Source organism: Nyctibius grandis, chromosome Z (assembly GCF_013368605.1).
Source record: "Nyctibius grandis isolate bNycGra1 chromosome Z, bNycGra1.pri, whole genome shotgun sequence".
NCBI lineage: Eukaryota > Metazoa > Chordata > Aves > Nyctibiiformes > Nyctibiidae > Nyctibius > Nyctibius grandis.
In genome coordinates, this window is record NC_090695.1 from 55,274,579 (window position 1) to 55,295,196 (window position 20,618).

Sequence of the window (20,618 nt, forward strand, 5' to 3'; positions counted from 1 at the left end):
AAACAAACAAACCAAAACAAATCCATGAGTCCTGCCAGGTCAGAACATTATCTGTCATAACACCGACCAGCGCACAACACAGGCCGGCACAGGGGTTCCAGCACAGTCCCTTGGAGTGGCTGCTAATGCTAGTGTGAGCTTCTGAAGCCTAAAGTACAAGGCCTAACAGAGCAGACGTGGTTTGCCCAAGATTGCTAACTCTTCAAACACATTATCTTTGGCAAGGCTCCCAATACACCATGTCAAAAAATACGGCAGACTCATTAGTAGATTTCAGATGTTGGCTGATGTGTTGACACAGTGATCCTAGCTCATCTTTATTAGATGGCTGGTGTGATAAATAGTAAAGCCTATTTAAAATGCTGCCAAGAACAAACCCAGAACTTTCTTTTAAATATATCTAGAGGTATCTTTAGTGTGTTCATGACATGGAATAGCTCCAGATCCAGGTGCAAGGTAGAGGTAGTTTTGCGTAATATGAAAAAAACTTGTAGGTCGTCACTGCATTTTTCATGGATAATGCTTTCTTCTGTAAGATGGAGAATCTTTGCTCTCAAATGCCCCCGCTGTACTCTTTACTGTACTGTTACTCTTTGCTCTCTGTACCCTTTGCTGAAGATGAATGTTTTCTCTGAATGTGATAACTGCTGGGAGGTGGATGAGAGAGAAGAGGCAATTGAAGTGTGTCCTGTCTTCTATGGCTTACACTAAGATAACCTCTAAATTAAAAAATGCAAGGAAGTAATTTGACCTTCCATTTTCCTCAGAGTTCTTTTCAAAAATGATAGTTTGTGCAATGAAAAAGATGAGTATATACCATACTGACACAAACAGAATAATAGTAGTGCATTTGCTGAGAGATTTTTTTTAGTTTGAATTTCCATCAACTGGTTAATTTCAGTTTTCATTTAACTCATTTAATAGTGACAAATACCCAAAGCTATTTCCTAAAGTTTTACTTCTAAGTTATATGAATATATTTTAATATTTTATGGTAATAATTACATAAAAATTACCAGAGATACTGAAATAGGGCACTGAATTTCTGCATTAGCCAGAAACACAGGTACTCTCTAAACTTTACTCTTGGGTTGTTTGTTTTTTTTCCCCATAAAGGAAAATGCCAGTGGGCCTTACAGGGGTTTTACAGAGGCTTGCTATTTAAGAGAATAAAAAAGTAAAGCCCCTTTGCATAGACAATTAGATATGAGTTTGAACCTTTGACAGCTAAACCACAGAACATAGCACTGTATTCATATTTAGGAAGGCCACATCACTGTCACGTGGTGGTTTTGTATTTTTCCTTGGTTCTCTGGGTGCAAAAAGAAAACTGAATGTGTAAATAGTGTTGCTTATTATTTCTCCTCTTGCTTTTTGGTTCTTTTTCCCGTACATTCAATCTCATTTGTTAGTAATTGTTTGAGAAGGAAGGTGACCTACCAAAGGCTGAAAAAATACATAAATTTAAAAGGAGAAATTTATTTTTAGTAATTTTGACTAGTGGTGTTTTCTGTGGTCAGCTAGTTACACTAGTTACAGCAAGTGTAACTACGCTTTTACTATTTTTAGTGTCATGGTCTAATCCTCCATTTATTATTAAGTCCAGAGGACTCAAGAATCCTCACTTCTGAGTGAATTGTATTACCTTTGTAGGAGACTATGTTCATTCATTGCTCATCTGTAAAGTGACTGGTAATCTCTAAGGAGAGTGTATATTAAAATACAGATAAAATGTGTAGATAATGTGTATTTTTATCTTTTGCAAGATAAAAAAATAGATTTATAACGACAAATTTTTTAATATGCTCATTGGGTGAGTTCATGGGGCTCTGAGAAACCTGGTCTAGTGGAAAGGTGTCTTTGCCCGTGGCAGGGGGGTTGGAACCAGATGATCTTTAAGGTCCCTTCTGACCCAAACCATTCTATGATTCTATGATTATTGTAGCTTAGCTAACACTAATGTGATCTGTGACTTTTTTTGCCCAGTAACACATGAGAATCAGTGCATTCTGATGGATATTTGCTTTTACTTTATTTGTTCCTTGGGCCCTGCACTTCTAGAACAGCAGGTCACAGTTTTTAAGATTACTGGTCCTTGTCCTTGTCAGCTTTTTGGATGAGGTGCTATGCTTCAGAAGCCGACTTTCACTGGAAATGAAGAGGCTAATGAATGTATAGGTGTAATGAACATAGCATTAGATGCTAATTACACTTCATTTTTTTGTAATGGGATTGCTTAGGGATTTGAAAAATGTGTACAGTTGCAAGGAAAGTATGTGCTGGTATAAACCAGCATATCTGTATATCTGTGCAACTGTATAAGGTGAGAAAATGTCTGAAGTATGCAGAAGTTTCAAACTGAAATAAGGATCTTCAAATATTATCAGTGTCTTTTTGGTTGGCTAAAAAGAAATATATGTTTGTGTAAATGAGTTGTGAAAAATCACTGAACAGCTTGAAGGGATTAGTCATTTTTAAGTCAACTTAATTCCTGAAATAAAGTTTCCGTATCACTCTAAGGAGTATTTTTGGGGAAATTCATTATGCTATATAAATGGCATATTTATATGACTATATTTATGCATCTAGACCTTGAATAGTAATAACATAAATTTATTTTGGTTACATTAATTGATGTAATTTTATTTTTATATTGTAGATTAGTTTAGTTTCTAGAACAAGCTGTTTTCTTTGCTAAAGTTGATTTGGAGGTGTTGTAATTTAAGTATGAACCGTTTTTAGAGTTTCTGCATTTGAGAAAGTGCTCTCATGAAATTGACCAGTACTAGCTTAAGAATTTAACCTGTTTGGCAGAACTGCATTGGTCTTGCACCTCTCTTAAAAGACTTTTTGACCTGTGAAATAAATATTAGTAAGTAGCTCATCTTTCTGTTTTACTTATTTATTAATTATTATTACTTTTTTTTGTTGATTTCCTCTTTAGGGGGATTACTGAAGCTCGTTTTGTTTATGTCTTTGTTCTTGGCATAGTCTTCACTGGCACTAAAGATTTACTAAAGTCACAGGTTATTTCTGCAGACTCCAGCGTGAAGAGTACAGGATTATGGGAAGTGTATAGTGGATTGGTTCTACTTGCAGCCCTTCTATTTAGACCTCACAATTTACCGGTGTTGGTGTTTTGTCTGCTGATTCAGACAATGATGAAAAAATATATCTGGAGACCTTTGAAGTTTGATGCAGCACAGATTACTATCATGCACTACTGGTTTGGCCAAGCTTTCTTCTATTTTCAGGTAAGCTGAATACTCTCCCTACTACAGAGGTGGGAAGGGGAATAGTTTTTGAAAAAAATATTGTCCATTTTGAGTAAAATGCTAACTAAATCTCAGAGAGGAAGAGTTTACTGAGTTCTCAGAAGGGTTTAGTTTCTAACCATATTACTAATGTTTTGTTTTCGGAATCAGGGAAAGATGCATACCTTGATAACTTATCCTCAATATAGATTTCTGAAAGTCTTAAAAATATTGGATGCCCATACCAGGAGTGATTTTTGTCTATTAGTGGGCCTCCTAAGTACTGTTCTGGTGATAGCAAATTTAAAAATTTGAGCTGACTTGATCAATACCAACAAAAGGCAGATGACTTTTTTGTCCCTGGTTCTTGAGGCTTACAGAACCTTTGGTAGCATCACAATAGGTCTACAAACAGTTTAAGACTGAAAGGAAGTTCTGTGACAAATTATTACCACTTATGAGAATCAGAACTAATTGCCATTCGTATTGTATCAAATAGTATCTTCTTTCCTGAGGAGACTTATTTCAATAACGTAGTTCTCTGCATTGCAAATAAGGTTCCAATTCCACAAAAACTTTCCTTAGCATTGAAGCTGGAGAGGTTCTTTCCACTTCTAATAATGTTGGCAGTGTACCAGACTGTCTTAAGAGGGTGTTTGTTAAGTTGGGAATCAGGTTGTTTCTGGTTTAGGAGAAGAGACTTTCTGATTTGTTGCAAAATTTCAAGGTGAGATCTGCACTGGCTTTACTTTTGAGGCATGGCTGAGGATGTTAAAACTGTGGTCAAACTTAGGGTACTTGCTACTGTGTTTCTGACTGAGAATTGGCTTGACTATGCTTGATTGGTCTTTGTGCATCTCCTGTCACTCTAAGATCTGGAAAATGAAGGATGATAGTTACTTATCAAAACTTCTGGTAGAAGCAGAGCAAAGCTTTTTTCCTCCCATGTTGTTTCCCATGCTGGTTTATTATTAAGTCCGAGATACAAAATAGAGCAGATCCAGATAAGGAGCTGCCTTTTTGTGTCCCATCACATGTCTGTAAACTCCAGCTTTGAAGAGATTCTTCTGCATTTAGCAATGGCTTAGCAAAAACTTTCACATTCTTACTGTCTTTAGCACAGAGCCCTTTAAAAAATGTCTCAATTTCTGAAGAACTTGCCAAGAGTCTTTTGCAGATTTTTTTGGCTGTCTACTTGGAAAACTAAGGTGTGCCTATTCAGCATGCCTGAGACAGAATAAAATTACAAATGAGTTGTAATAGAGCAGGGGGGATTTTAGAAAGAACAGTTTTGATTGTGGACTTTTTCTCTCCTCCCTTTCTCTCCTCCCTTTCTCTCCTCCCTTTCTCTCCTCCCTTTCTCTCCTCCCTTTCTCTCCTCCCTTTCTCTCCTCCCTTTCTCTCCTCCCTTTCTCCCTCTACTTTATTATTTTCAAAACATCCTAGAGATGTTTCGAAAATAGAGAAATCTATTTTGCTAAGGGAAAAAGTGCTTTTAAGAGTCAAGACAGATGGAATTTTCTTCTAACCTCCACCCCTCAGAGGACAATTTTTCAGTTCTCTTTTAAAAATGCTGTAAATAGATTTACATTAGATGCCCTTTCTAGGATGGAGATTAAGAGTTTGACTAAAATACCACTCTTCAGATGTTAACTTTGTTCTTTTATTCTCTGATGAAAAAACTGTTCTGCAGGTATGGAAAGGAAAAAATTGAATCATAGAAGGCTAAGAAGGTTCTTTTTTTGCCCTTCACAATTGAAAGCAATTATCTGGTGTGCAAAATATTAGTGTAGAAAAGTAGAATGGTCAAGCTGGTAGTTCATTAAATTACAGAGGCTACAAAGGTCCTTCAAAATCTAATTAATGCTCTCCCTTCAATTGGTAAATTTCTCCCAGTTTGTTCTGAGAATAGGTTTTCCTGTCTGAGACTCTAGATCCAAAAAAACCCCAGGAAAGTCTTTGCTTGGTGACAGCTCTCAGATCCCCTCTTTGCTTTTATGTCTTCCAGTGAAGACGATACACCATTCTTACTGAGTAAACTGCAGGTGTTCCAGATTTAGCAACTGCCTGTCTTCGCCATGACCATCAAAACTGAGGTCTTACAGTATGACCGACTTAGGAAAGGGTTGTATTTTGGACAGAGTATGTATCATTTGTTCTCAAATACTGAATAAACATTAAGGAAGTACAATTGGGCTGTTTCTGCTGGAGAAGTCCATCAAGTTCTCACCTTCAGTATTGACCTCTGTTCAGCCTGCCTTGGTACCAGCTAGTCATTTGTTTACTGCTTCTGGAGCGAGTGATATCTATACTTGAATGCTAGGGGAGAGATGTGAAGGAAGCACAACTGTATTATTAGGCATGATGTGCACTGCTGGTGTAGATTTAAATGTCTTCCCTGACTTTCTTTCCTCAAGTTTTGTGGTTACTAGAGCTACCACTATTAGGCTGGCTGGGTTCAGAGTGGTAAGCTGAGCTTTTAATTTCCAGACAGGCGTAAAGATCTAATGTAGCATACAAAAATGATAGCAGGTTTATGGTTGGAGTACAGAAATTGAAAAACACTGAAATTTGTTGTTGATGTAGATCAGATTGGATACTAAATTTAAACTGTGCTAGCTAAATATAAACCCCTTCCATCTGGAAATAGGAGAGAGATTTGGAGAACTACTTTTTGAACGTGTCCTAGTGTGATTATGAGGAAAATGAGTCTTCTTGCCCATGTTGCTGAGCCTTTATAAAATTTTGGTAGGCAAGAGGGTACGTAATGACAAAAGCAGTAACTCTGTCTTGCTAAGTGTGGAATATAAGTGATGGTCTTTTGAATATGGTAGTGAGTAAAAATAGCCTTGTTCAGGATAGCATATTTAATGAATGAAGCAGAGTTCTTTCAAAAAAGTGTTGTAGACTCCTTAAAGACTTTATGGAAGCGTAGCTGTGAAAAACCTAAGTGTACAGAGTAAGCAGCATTCATAGGAACAGATACTATTTTTCATTAACCAGTTGGTATAGTTGATGAAAGTGGGGGAAGAAAATGAAGTGCTTGAGTGTGGAAGCTAATACTTTGATCTTAAGTAGGAGCAGGAAAAAAAAAAACCAAACAAATTAAGTATGGGTTGAAAACAAATGCCTTGAGCTTACGCTTGGTTTTGCATTCTACACTTCATCTGTGCTGGGGCCCTGAGTGCATCTCCTGACTAGGAGTTTAGTTTAGCAGAGTTCAAGGTCATCTCCTTCACTAAGAGGAGCTGTTGGGAGAAAGCTAGAAGGAGCGGCCTGGCCCTCCTTTCCTTTGGGAGCTGCTTTTAATCTGATGCTTTACTGCCTGTGCTGTATCACAGCTGTGTAAGCAGGTATGTCTGTGTCTGTCTCGTACCTTCTTGATCCTGATCTGGACCCAGACCTGCTGGCTGGGCTTCCTGGCCTAATCTTGGACCTGCTTTGTCACTACAGACTTGCTGTGTGATCCCTGGACTGTGTCTCATCCTGATCACTGTCTCTGGATCCAGTCCTGACCTGGACATGCCACTGAGCATTCCCAGACTTACTGCTCTCACCTGTCTTGTTTTCACGCTCATTTCCCAGCTACGTTCCCTTGCAGAACCAGCTGGCCCTTGCTGCTCTCTGGCAATGTGAACCTAAAAGGTGAATTTATTAAACAGTTGTAACTCACGTGGGAAGACTACACATTAACTCGTTTTTCCAGCCCTTTAGCAAGATTTTTGTGAATAGTAAGCAGTGGAAAAGGTTGCTCACACAGGTTTTGTGGTCTTCATGCTTGGAGGTTTTCAGGGCTTGGCTGCATAAAGTCCTGTGTTATTTATGTGGAGCTGTGTAAAACCACTTCATTTTTTACTCTTGTTTTAGTAGTTAGGATCTTTGCTTTATTTATTGCTTTCTGTAAATCGATGAAGGGAAGCAAAGTTAAAAATATTCCAATATTGTTGAATAGATATGAAATTAATACATTTAGTCAGAATACTACTTACTTGTCAGGATATTATTGCAAACTTGAGAACCTCTTGGTGAATTTTTCAAGAAGACTGGTTGTTTTCTCCTAAGCTCTAAGTTGTCCACATCTCATAACTCATCATTCACTTCTCAGAAATATACTATATCTTCATCATTGCTACTTGCTTTTCAAATGTGGTGAGAATAAAAATCAGTATCTTGGTTGTTTCTCTTAACTATAGCAGCTCCTAAAAAATCTATGTTGCTGTAAACATTTCTTAAAATATTTTAGTTACTTCGGGTGAAAGTTCATAAATGAACAAAAATTCTATGTATTTATTTATTAGTCTTTTGGGTTTTTTTGTTCCCATCCTCAAAGCAGTATATCTGCAGAAGAGGAGAAAGAAAACACAGGCTCAAAACCTTTAAGATTTGTTTACACTTTCTGATATTTTTTATCACTGGAGGAGAACAGAATAGGTTTGCATATTTTCGGAGCCATTTATATCTAATTCATCTGGCCTTTAGGTAGAGAGATGGACTGAGAGACATTTTAAAGTGGCTTATACCTTTCTCTTGTTATGATTTCGAAGCATTGTAGGATAGTTTATGTTGAAGAGGACCTCCGAAGGCCCACAGTTCAACCCCATTCTCTGAGCAGTGCCAGCTGTCAGGTCAGACCTGGTTGCTCAGGGTCTTGAAACCTCCAAGGGTGGAGACAGCAGAACATTTCTGGCCAACCTTTTCCAATTACTTCATTTTTTTCACCTTAAATTATTTGCTTCAAATAATGAAAATAAATTCCTCATTCTGTGCTTGTTTATAGAGTTCCAGTTACTAGAGAGTCATACAATTATGTGAAGGGCTCAGCAGAAGTGTGGTAACAGTCTGCTGTGTTAAATCAGTCGTTAAACAAGCCAGAAACATGTCAGTTTTGTTTTGCACCTCTGTACTTAGTTCAGAGGTAGTCATTGAGATAGTGCAGGTAATAGCTCATATTCAGTGAGGGATACGCTATCTGAAAAGTTTTCCGAAAAAATCATTGGAGCTGTGAAGAGAGTGTGAAGAGAGTGTTAGGTTGTTTTCCTAACTGTCTATGGAGGGATTCTCCCCTGTTACTGTAGCAAATATGCTGGGTAGTTTCTCTAGACAGTGTTCTTGTATTTGTGCTTCATTGATCTAGATCGTGATGGATTATCATGGAATACTTTTATGCAATAGTGCGTTGTCTCCTGTCACTTTCTGCCCTTACCACAATAAGCTATTGCACGGTTCGAAATACTTTAGTGATATTTTAAAATAAAAGTAGACACTCTGAATTGTCAGTTATTTATGTATTGTGTGGAGTATTAGAAGTTCTAAGCTACAAAAATTCAGTTCGAATGTATGAATTAGTCTTGGAGAAAGATATCTAACGTGAAGAAAAAATGCTTCTTACTGCTTAGCAGGGCTCTTCCACTGGTAGCTGTGGAGCCATCCATGAGGCTCAGCAGATTCCTGGTGAGAGTGAGATGTTTGGACACTTAACGTCCATTGTGGTTGGATCCAAGTGTGTGCATCCTTGCTCTCCTTGTTCTACAGCTATGTCACTTTAAACAAAGTCAAAGATAGCTGGCGTGAGCCCTGTATGAAAGGAATCACAGGGAGTTGGGGAGAAGGTGGAAAGTACTGTTCCTTCCTCTGCTCTCACTGCCTTCCAGAGGAGAGTATGTCTTTTTGTTCCCTGTTGTTCAGGACCAGTGACATGCACTCCCTGGTGCTGCATTTATTCTTGCTTCTTCTCACATGCAGCGGGATGGGGAGTTGCCCTGAGATGCCAAGAATCAACGATGTGTATGTGCAGGTGGAGCAAACAGTGTGAAAAAGACCTTTCAGCTCTTCATGAGATGAGCAGGATTGCCCGATGTCTCTGCTTTTCTAGTCTGCACACAATGATACAGAGGAAAAGGAGGGGAGAGAAAATAAGTAAATGTGGCAGGGAAAAGACCTGTTGCTGTGGACAGGGATTGCAGAAAAACAGCAGGTTCTCTCCCTACCTGTCGCTGTCAAAGTTTTGCTTGTTGAGGAGCAGCACCCTGCCCTGCTGTTGAAGTGCTGCACCTGACCTGTCTGCTCTTGCCATGCCCTCAGTCTATACCCCTTAAACCTGAGAAGGAGCCTTGTTTTACAGCTTTATTTTCCAGTCTCACCTTACAAGTTCTAGGGCACAGATACTCTTTTTCTGTAGCTGCTCATCATGAGTTGTTCTTTGCTCTGCCTCTGTCATTGGAGGCAGTACTGCTGGAGGCTGTCCTGAGGAGCTCCAGCTGTCCTGAGGAGCTCCATCTGTACTGCTGGAGGCTGCCCTGAGGAGCCCCCGACCCCTGAGGCCCCAGAAGAAGTCACGATAGAGGAGGAATCTGTCTTGGTTGATGAGGGCTGGGTCAGGGACCAATTAAGCAATCTGGACGTCCATAAATCCATGGGCCCTGATGGGATGCACCCGCGGGTGCTGAGGGAGCTGGCGGAAGTCATTGCTAGGCCACTCTCCATCATCTTTGCTAAGTCGTGGGCAACGGGAGAGGTGCCTGAGGACTGGAGGAAAGCGAATGTCACTCCAGTCTTCAAAAAGGGCAAGAAGGAGGACCCGGGTAACTATAGACCGGTCAGCCTCACCTCCATCCCCGGAAAGGTGATGGAACAACTTGTTCTTGGTGCTGTCTCTAGGCACATCAAGGATAGGGGGATCATTAGGGGCACTCAGCATGGCTTCACCAACGGGAAGTCATGCTTAACCAACTTGATAGCCTTTTATGAGGACATAACCCGGTGGATAGATGATGGTAAAGCTGTGGATGTGGTCTATCTTGATTTCAGTAAAGCGTTTGACACGGTCTCCCACAGCATCCTCACAGCTAAACTGGGGAAGTGTGGTCTGGATGATCGGGTAGTGAGGTGGATTGTGAACTGGCTGAAGGAAAGAAGCCAGAGAGTGGTGGTCAATGGGACAGAGTCCAGTTGGAGGTCTGTGTCTAGCGGAGTCCCTCAAGGGTCGGTACTGGGACCAGTACTATTCAATATATTCATTAATGACTTGGATGAGGGAATAGAGTGCACTGTCAGCAAGTTCGCTGATGATACCAAACTGGGAGGAGTGGCTGACACACCAGAAGGCTGCGCAGCCGTTCAGAGAGACCTAGACAGGCTGGAGAGTTGGGTGGGGAGAAATTTAATGAAATATAACAAGGGCAAGTGTAGAGTCCTGCATCTGGGCAAGAACAACCCCATGTACCAGTACAAGTTGGGGACAGACCTGTTGGAGAGCAGCGTAGGGGAAAGGGACCTGGGGGTCCTAGTGGACAACAGGATGACCATGAGCCAGCAGTGTGCCCTTGTGGCCAAGAAGGCCAATGGCATCCTGGGGTGTATTAGAAGGGGTGTGGTTAGCAGGTCAAGAGAGGTTCTCCTCCCCCTCTACTCTGCCCTGGTGAGGCCGCATCTGGAATATTGTGTCCAGTTCTGGGCCCCTCAGTTCAAGAAGGCCAGGGAACTGCTAGAGAGAGTCCAGCGCAGAGCCACGAAGATGATTAAGGGAGTGGAACATCTCCCTTATGAGGAGAGGCTGAGGGAGCTGGGTCTCTTTAGCTTGGAGAAGAGGAGACTGAGGGGTGACCTCATTCATGTTTATAAATATGTAAAGGGCGAGTGTCATAAGGATGGAGCCAGGCTCTTCTCAGTGACATCCCTTGACAGGACAAGGGGCAATGGGTGCAAGCTGGAACACAGGAGGTTCCACATAAATATGAGGAAAAACTTCTTTATGGTGAGGGTAACCGAACACTGGAACAGGCTGCCCAGAGAGGTTGTGGAGTCTCCTTCTCTGGAGACATTCAAAACCCGCCTGGACGCGTTCCTGTGTGATACGGTCTAGGCAATCCTGCTCCGGCAGGGGGATTGGACTAGATGATCTTTCGAGGTCCCTTCCAATCCCTAACATTCTGTGATTCTGTGATTCTGTGATTGCTGGGCGTTAGGCTAAATGCATAATAATAACTTATTACACTGGTGCAGTGTAACAATAATTTACCACAGTGGTGCACAGTGAAGGTCAAAATGAGGAAGACTGACAGTCATTAAGTAAATATTTTTCTGCTGTATGATGTCTTGGTAAAATCCATACCTTACTGCCCTCTTACAACTTTAGGCTCCCCTCACATTCTGGGAATATCTTCATGGTAGGATTCACAGGGACAGTGACTACTGATTATGAGCTCTGAATGGTTCTGTCAGCATGGATGACTTCTTTCTCCTTAGATTTTAGAGCTGTTTCCGGAACAGAGTTTTTGCTGTCCCTGGTGCCTAGGTACTTATGTACCTGAAAAGGCTACCTATTTTTTGTGCTGGTGAGTTCACCCTGGCTGGATGCCAGGTGCCCAGCAAAGCCACTCTATCACTTCCCCTCCTCAGCTGGACAGGGGAGAGAAAATATAATAAAAGGCTTGTGGGTTGAGATAAGGACAGGGAGAGATCACTCACCAATTATCGTCATGGAGGAAAGATGACTTGGGGAAAATTAATATAATTTTTTACCAATCAAATCAGAGTAGAATAATGAGTAAAAACTAAATCTTAAACACCCTCCCCCCACTCTTCACTTCTTCCCGAGCTTAACTTTACTCCCAATTTTTTCTACCTTCCCCCCCTCAGCAGCACAGGGGGACAGGGAATGGGGGTTGTGGTCAGTTCATCACATGTTCTCTCTGCTGTTCCTTCCTCCTCAGGGGGAGGACTCCTCACACTCTTCCCCTGCTCCAGCGTGGGGTCCCTCCCACAGGAGACAGTCCTCCATGAACTTCTCTGATATGCATCCTTCCCACGGACTACAGTTAGTGAAGACTAATGGCTTCAGCATGGGTCTGTCCACAGGGTGCAGTCCTTCAGGAGCAGACTGCTCCAGCGTGGGCTTCCGGCAGAGTCACAGCCTCCTTCAGGCATCCACCTGCTCTGGCTTGGGGTCCTCCACAGGCTACAGGTGGAATCTGCTCCACTGTTAACCTCCATGGGGTGCAAGGGGACAGCCTGCCTCACCATGGGCTTCACCATGGGCTGCAGGGGAATCTCTGATCTGATGCCTGGAGCACCTCCTCCCCCTCTTTCTTCACTGACCTTGGTGTCTGCAGAGTTGTTTCTCTCATGTATTCTCACTCCTCTCTCTGGCTGCAGTTGCTATTGCACAGGTGTGGTTTTTTCCCCCATTCTTAAATTTGTTATCCCAGAGGCGCTACCACTGTCACTGATGGGCTTGGCCTTGGCCAGTGGCAGGTCTGTCATGGAGCTGGCTGGCATTGGCTCTATCAGACATGGGGGAAGCTTCTAGCAGCTTCTCACAGAAGCCACCCCTGTAGCCCCCCCACTACCAAACCTTGCCACACAAACCCAATACACCCTGTGTGCTCTGGATTTCCTGGGCACCCCAGATGTGTATTTGATGATAGCACTTCCTTGCTGGGGTAACTTGCAGTTCATGAAGATGCAGTCACTAAGGTGAGAGGAGATCAGGAGGGAAAGGGGGAGCCGCCACTCTTCATATGCTCTGCTGGGACTGTGTCTGAGGCTACCGCTGGTGACAGCCCTTATATTTGGATTGTTCTGGGGGTCTGTGTGGGGAAAGGAGAGTTTGATGGCTGTTAGAATACCAGTGCTGTAGAAACCAATCAGCTTCTCCAGATACGGAAGAATATCTGAGAGCTTTCGCACTAACGTGACGAAACCTATCTGTGACCTGCTAAGCTACAAAATATTCTGCCTTAATCACAGGGTGTGTTTGCTGCTTTAGGTATTTGAGTAAAGTTAAATACTTGGGCATTTTCAGTGGAAAATACTTCCTTCAATTTTATATTATCCCTTGTTATTTAGTGGTCTTAGTCACTGAAAAAGAAATGAGGTAAAACATATAAGTCTTGGACAGCTCTTGATACTTTTATTGCTGTATGTTCCTTGTATTTTTCTAGTTTTTGAATGCCTTTTATTGATGATTTAGGCTATCTAGGCTGACTTTTGGTCTATTTCACTGCAATCTGTTGTGGTATAGAGACTTGGGAAGCAGAAACCTATCTGAATTTGCCTGTCTTAATCTGGATATATGCAGCAACCTGTGTCGTGGGGTAGGCAGGAGGGCGGTGTACTGTTCTACTGCAGCTCTAAATTAGAGCCCTGTTGTCTCTAAGGGCAAGAAATATTTATTTCCTGGTATAATTTTAGGCAACAGGCCTAAAATCTTGGTTTGAACCATGTGTGATGAAAAATGCATTTTTTTTATTACTGTAATTGAAATCAGCAAGTGTAGCTGCTTGCTTTAAACTCTTTTTTGATGTAATTTATTAAACAACAGGCATTTTAATTTGCAGACAAAGTAAGACAAGCAAAAGATCATGCTGTTTATGCCTCCATTAGTCTGGAAATCCTAAATAGAAGGTCTTGTTTGGTAAGCTGCTTTATTGAAATTCCAACATAAAGAACATGGCTGTACTGTAAAGTGGCTTAAAGAGTACATCTTTAACTGGTGCAATAATTAATATTATTCTAATGTATTATAAATGTTTCTTTGGAGATATTCGAATCTTTACTTTTTTATTCCTATTTTCAGGGAAATTCAAATGGCATTGCTACTGTGGATGTTTCAGCAGGTTTTGTGGGACTAGAAAGCTATGTGGAGATACCAGCTATCTTCCTTACAGCATTTGCGACATATGCAGGACCTTTGCTTTGGGCCATTCATCTGCTGTGCTATTTGAGTTCTGAAGTTAGCAGGTAATTATGTTTTGAACTAAAGTAATGCTCCTCTACGTACTGCAGATATAAACACCATTCATAAAGTGCGTACCTTGTCAAACAAATAGTTTTGTTCACCTAATTTTTTTTCCTTGGAAGTTAGTTTTCTACTAAGAAAATGCATGTTCTTTTTTTGGTATGAGTTTGTAGCACGTCACTCTTCCAGTTTCATTTTCTCTGCATAAGTTTTGGGCTGGGAATATACGTGTATGTTTTACTAATTTTGTTTTTTAATGAGTTCTCAGTTTTCTGTGCTAAATTACTTAAAATTTTATTACATTTTGTTGTAACAGCGTGTGCTGCCTAAAAACATTCTTCTTGGAACCTATAAAATAGGAGCCCTGATAAGCACTTTTTAAAGTAATAGAATAGAATTCAAACTTAACTAACAAGCCGTTCTTTAAATATCTGTCCTTGTTTGGCATAGTAACATACAACATTTTATAAATAAAACATTTATTTTATTGTATGTTACTGGTTATTGCAGTCATTTGTAGCGAAAATATTTGTACTTCTGCATATCTTGTGTAGTGGATGGGTTAATGTAAAATGAATTAGTGCATTTGGAATTTTTGGAAGACGTAGTCCAAAAGTGCTTAGGTGACTTAGAGTGTGCATGTAAAATGCAATTGGACTCTAATATTGCATTTAACTCATCATCCAGGGCATTCAAACTGAGAGATGCAGTATGTTTAAATAGAGAGACGAGCTGTAAATTCCCTATCATATAATATCAATGCACAAATGCAAAAACTTAATATATTTTCACAAAAATAACATTTGACAGTGACTAAATTCTTATGATCCCAGAGTCTTTTCTCTGTTATCTGTGGAATTTAAATGTACACCTTTTTTTTTTTTAAAAAAGGGGGAACAAAATGTTGCAGCAGGCTTGGCAGGTGGGATTTTAGACAGTATTTAGTTTATCACAGCTCTTTGCCTTATGCATTGTCATCCTCTGTAAACCTGTGACTTCCCTTTATCTACAGAGTGTCATCTGGTCTCATCCTGTTGGTACTTTTTGTTTTCTGTCTTCTCTCTTCTCCTTTCGCTTGTTTGTTTTGGGCTATACCTACACTGTGAACTTGTGTTGGCATGTGTGTGTTCATCAAAGGTGTAAGGAGATGGAATGCCCAGCTGGCCAAGCTGCATAGACTAGTGGAGGTTTTTGAACCAGGAAGGACCTGTTTTAACAGGCTAAATTCCTGCAGAGTCTTTGTGTCCATTGCTCCATATTAACAGGCACCTTTAACAGATAGAGTTGTTATTCACCTTATTCACTGATTTGCCTGTCTGCTATATTGCTCTCTAAAGATGTCTAGCTCTCTCCACTTTATTGCAGTGGAATTATGCAGCCCAGTGCTGGGCCGCTGTATTGCTCTAGTAGTCCTTAGTGTAGATTGAGACTCACTGTAGAACATTACCTCTTAGCCTGAGGCCAGCTACCTTGAAGTCATCTTTGGTCTTATATAGATTGATACTGTCTTAAGTACTGGTCTTTATGTATAATGCCTCTCATAACCAGATTTTCTCTGTTCATTCTGATATTTTTTTTTTCTTCAGGAGGAGTAGGTGTGGAATACACTAATTATTGATGTCTGGATTTGTATAATGACAGAAACCCCTTTCTTGAATTTTCCTTACTACCTGGTGTCTTGACACCAAACTCAGTTTTAAGCCTATTTCTAACACTCCGCAGTTTACCTTTAGTTACTGCTTTGCTCCATCAATACATCTTGCCAGTATCTAAGCTCTTCAAGTTTTCTCCATTCTTTCAACTCTATTTAAAAAGAGTTACCATGTACATATAAAAAGCCCCACCTCTTGTCTTCTAGTAAATATGTGACGCATGACCCTGGGTATTACTTACGTTCTATTAATCTACCTTTTTTCCAAATTCCTTTATACCTCTGCCATGCTTTGTTTAAAATAGTGCTAGACGATTTCACTGGTCACATCCATGTTCCTGTGTTTTTGTTTTTTTTTAGCAGTCCCACTTTCCATTCTTCATTATTACGCTGTAGGTGCTTTGGAACTAGAGCTTTTTGCTTGTACTTGGAGGACTCTGAGCACAGTGGAGTAAACTGCCTCAGTGCCTTCATTGTCTAGGGAGGGAGGGGGAAAGAATAAGAGCTCCCATAACAGTTTTAAAGAGCTGAAGTTTTAATGTTGTTTAAACCCTAGACTGCAGACTGTGATGAACACTAACATACAATGAAGAGAAAACGATACCATATAGCATGTTTTTTGAAAGCTTTTCTAACAAAATAATAAAAAACTTTCTGTAACAAAATCTTTGAGGATCTATACTTGTTTAGTGTTGTTTCAAATTATGTGCCTCTGTAGTAGTGTTGGTGGTTTTTCTGATGTTTTCGTGGTTGAATTTTTGCAGATTAAAAGCTCAGCTAGTAGTGTTGCCAGGTACAGTGCTGCTTTAAACTGCTCTCAAGTGGGTAGCCATGACCTGTAATACCCACATCACTTATGCAAGTAGATTCCATCAAGCAGCTTGTGTCTGTAGCCATTTTAAGGTTCATTTGGGTCAGCTGGTAAGGTTGTTTACTCTATGAAACAGTGAACGACTCTGGACTGGACTGGAATCTCTGTAGCTGCTGGGACTTGTTTAAATTGGTATGTTATGGTGCTCAGAACTTTCTCTGTACACTTTTTACTTTACTCTTGTGTTTTGCTGTTGCTGGCCAAGTGGTTGTCTCATTACTTTGTCATTATTCCTTGGAGCCAAAGCTGAAACTCCAGAAGGCAAGAGGTCAGCTGCTTCATGTGTTTTCTTAAATGTGTGGGAGACTGAGCATTTTAAAAAAACGATGGATGCTTTAGAATGTTCTTTACAAAGGTTTCTTATTAACTGTTTTATAAGCAGTATGCCTTGGTCAGTGAAATTCAAACCCCTTCTTTTTTTTTATGTGGTCCTGAGCACAAGATGAGATCCTTTCCCTGCTTCCTCCAGATAGGAAGGTCTAAAAGAATCCAGCTGCCCTGATTTTTTGCAGTATGCCATGCAATGCCATTCTTAGCAAAGGTCCCTAGCATCCTGCAGCCTATTTTAAAGCTGTTGCGTCTGAGGAAGTTGACCTGGACAGGGAAGCCTGACTTCAGTGCTAGCTATCTTTGCTTATTCCAGCCATTTAGCAGAGCCCATGTAATTTATAGCTGCATCAGTTGGGTTGGCTTACCAGAGCTTCTTGCTGGAGTTCTTAAAAGCTGAGCTCTACTGGGTCATCACTTCCTAGGGGAAAGTACACATGCATACCCTTCCCTCTCCCTGCACTTTGCATTTATGAAATCACAGAATAATTGAGTCTGGAGTCCAACACTCCTGTCCAAAGGACGGTCAACCAGAGCAGGTTCCTTGGGGCTGTGTGCAGTTGGTTTTTGAGTATCTCCAAGGATGGATACTCAAGGGTCTGCTTGGGCAACCTGTTCCAGTGTATGACAACTCTTGCAGTAAAACAGTTGTTTTGTGATGTTTAAGTGGAATTTCTTGTATTTCAGTTTGTGTACATTGCCTTTTATCCTCTTACTGGGCATCACTGAAAAGAGTCTGGGTACATCTTTTTTACTTCTGCCCATCAGATATTTACAAACTTTGGTGACATCCCTGCTGAGCCTTCTCAAGGCTAAACAATCCCAGCTTCTCAGCCTCTCATTTTATGTTAGATTCTCCAATCTCTTCATCATCTTTGTGACATTTCAGTGAACTTGCTCCAGTGCACCTGTGTCTGTCTTGTACTGGGGAGCCCAGTACCCCAGATGTGATCTCACCACTCCTCAGCAGAGAGGAAAGATCACCTTCCTCAACATGCTGGCTCTACTTTTCCCACTACAGCGCTGGGTTGGCTCAAGGGAACATTGTTTGCTCATGTCCACCAGGAACAAGCTATGTCCTTCTCTGCCAAGCTGTTTTCCAGATGGTCAGCCCCAATCTGTCCTGGTGCATGGGTTTATTCTTCCCCAGGTGCAGGATTTGGCATTTCCCTTTGTTAAACTTCTTGAGTTTCTTGTCAGCCCATTTCTCTAGCCTGTTGAGGTGCCTCTGAGTGGCAGCAGACCCATCTACTGTGGCAACCACTCCTCCCAGTTCCGTATTGCGTGTAGACTTGCTGAGAGAGCACTCTGCCCTATTGTCCAGGTCATTAATGAAGATGTTAAACAGTATTGGCCCCAATGTCGAGCCCTGGGACTGATCACTAGTGACTGGCCTCCAGGTGGACTTTGTGCTGCCGATTGCAACCCCGTGAGCCCACCAGATGAGCCAGTGTTCAATCCACCTCACTGTCCACTTTCCTGGCGTGGACTGCATCAGTTTGCCTATGAGGGTGTTGTGGGAGACAGTGTTAAAAGCCTCCTTGTGAGGTGAAAGTGCATTAGATATATGTAGCCCATGTATCTTCGGCCAATGTGGTATGATGGAATAGAAGGTAAGGAGGTTTTGAAATAATACATTTGCTGTGGAAACGTAGTTGGAACTCCTTAAACAGTTTGCTTCCATGTGATCAAACACATGGAGCTATAAAATGTTCTCCTCATACGGAATGGTAAATACGTTTCTAAAATAATTAAGTGGCATGTGATAGACAGTCACAAGGATATTACTGCCATTTTTAGTCCTTCAGGCTCTCCTAAGAAACTTGGCAGCTTAAATGTAATGGGGTTTTCACAGACAGAAATAGTAAGAACTCTTTGGCTTCAGTCTCCATGGAAACAGTGCAATAACTCTTCAGACAGAGAGTACTGATTGAACTGATGCTTAAACTTAACCAAGTATTCTTAAACTTAACCAAGGGCTCATTCGGAGAGCTTTAAACTAGATTCGAAGGGGGATGGGGTAATAGCTGGGCTTGCACCACTGGGGCAACGCTCTAGTGTTGAGGTAGACCAGGAGGCCTCCCATCCCCCTGGGGTGAAATCAGTGTGCCCAGCTCGCTCCCTGAAATGCCTGTACACCAGTGCACGCAGCATGGGGAATAAACAGGAGGAGTTAGAAATCCGTGTTCGGTCGGTGGGCTATGATCTAGTGGCAATTACAGAGACTTGGTGGGATGCCTCGCATGACTGGAATGTGGTCATGGATGGCTATGTCCTGTTCAGGAAAGACAGGCCGCTAAGGAGAGGTGGTGGAGTTGCTCTTTATGTGAGTGAGCAGCTAGAATGTATTGAGTTCTGTCCAGAGGCAGATCAGGAGCGAGTTGAGAGTTTGTGGGTGCGAATTAAGGGGCAGGCTGGCAGGGGTGATACTGTTGTGGGTGTCTATTACAGGCCACCGGATCAGGATGAGGAGGGTGATGAGGCCTTCTACAGGCAGCTGAGAGCAGTCTCTCAATTACAGGGCCTGGTTGTCATGGGGGATTTCAACTACCCTGATATTTGCTGGGAGGCCTACTCAGCCAGCCATCCCCAGTCCAGGAGGTTCCTCCAGTGGGTTGATGATAACTTTCTGATGCAAATGGTGGATGAGCCAACTAGGAGAGGAGCGCTGCTGGATCTTATCCTCACTAACAAGGAGGGTCTGGTTGAAGAGGTGAAGGTTGAGGGCAGCCTTGGTTGTAGTGACCATGAGATGGTAGAGTTCAGGATCTCATGTGGCAGGAACAGAATAGCTAGCAGAATCACAACCCTGAACTTCAGGAGGGCCAACTTTGGCCTTTTCAAGCAATTGCTAGGGGAAATCCCATGGGACAGGGTACTAGAAGGTAAGGGGGCCCAAGATAGTTGGTTAGCATTCAAGGACTGCTTCTTCCGAGCTCAAGATCAGAGCATCCCAACAGGTAGGAAGTCAAGGAAGGGTACCAGGAGACCTGCATGGTTAAACAGGGAACTGCTGGGCAAACTCAAGTGGAAGAAGAGGGTGTACAGATCGTGGAAGGAGGGTCTGGCCACTTGGGAGGAATATAAGTCTGTTGTCAGAGGATGTAGGGAGGCAACTAGGAAAGCTAAGGCCTCCTTGGAATTAAACCTTGCAAGAGAGGTCAAGGACAACAGAAAGGGCTTCTTCAAATACATTGCAGGTAAAGCCATCACTAGAGGCAATGTAGGCCCACTGATGAATGAGGTGGGGGTCCTGGAGACAGAGGATAAAAAGAAGGCGGAGTTACTGAACGCCTTCTTTGCCTCTGTCTATACTGTTGGAGGCTGTCCTGAGGAGCCCCGGACCCCTGAGGCCTCAGAAGAAGTCAGGATAGAGGAGGAATCTGTCTTGGTTGATGAGGGCTGGGTCAGGGACCAAGTAAGCAATCTGGACATCCATAAATCCATGGGCCCTGATGGGATGCACCCGCGGGTGCTGAGGGAGCTGGCGGAAGTCATTGCTAGGCCACTCTCCATCATCTTTGCTAAGTCGTGGGCAACGGGAGAGGTGCCTGAGGACTGGAGGAAAGCGAATGTCACTCCAGTCTTCAAAAAGGGCAAGAAGGAGGACCCGGGTAACTATAGACCGGTCAGCCTCACCTCCATCCCCGGAAAGGTGATGGAACAACTTGTTCTTGGTGCTGTCTCTAGGCACATCAAGGATAGGGGGATCATTAGGGGCACTCAGCATGGCTTCACCAACGGGAAGTCATGCTCAACCAACTTGATAGCCTTTTA

At 42.0% G+C, this 20,618-nt stretch overlaps 1 protein-coding gene across 2 annotated transcripts in view; it reads left to right on the top strand.

Annotated features, from left to right (window-relative positions):
• Positions 1-20,618, top strand: part of PIGG (phosphatidylinositol glycan anchor biosynthesis class G (EMM blood group)) — a 112,942-nt gene that overhangs the window by 52,617 nt on the left and 39,707 nt on the right. For both annotated transcript variants that reach the window (XM_068422676.1, XM_068422677.1), the window contains exons 11-12: positions 2,945-3,254; positions 13,831-13,994. In XM_068422676.1, the coding sequence (XP_068278777.1) occupies positions 2,945-3,254; positions 13,831-13,994 (474 nt within the window). The remainder of the gene's footprint in view (positions 1-2,944; positions 3,255-13,830; positions 13,995-20,618) is intronic.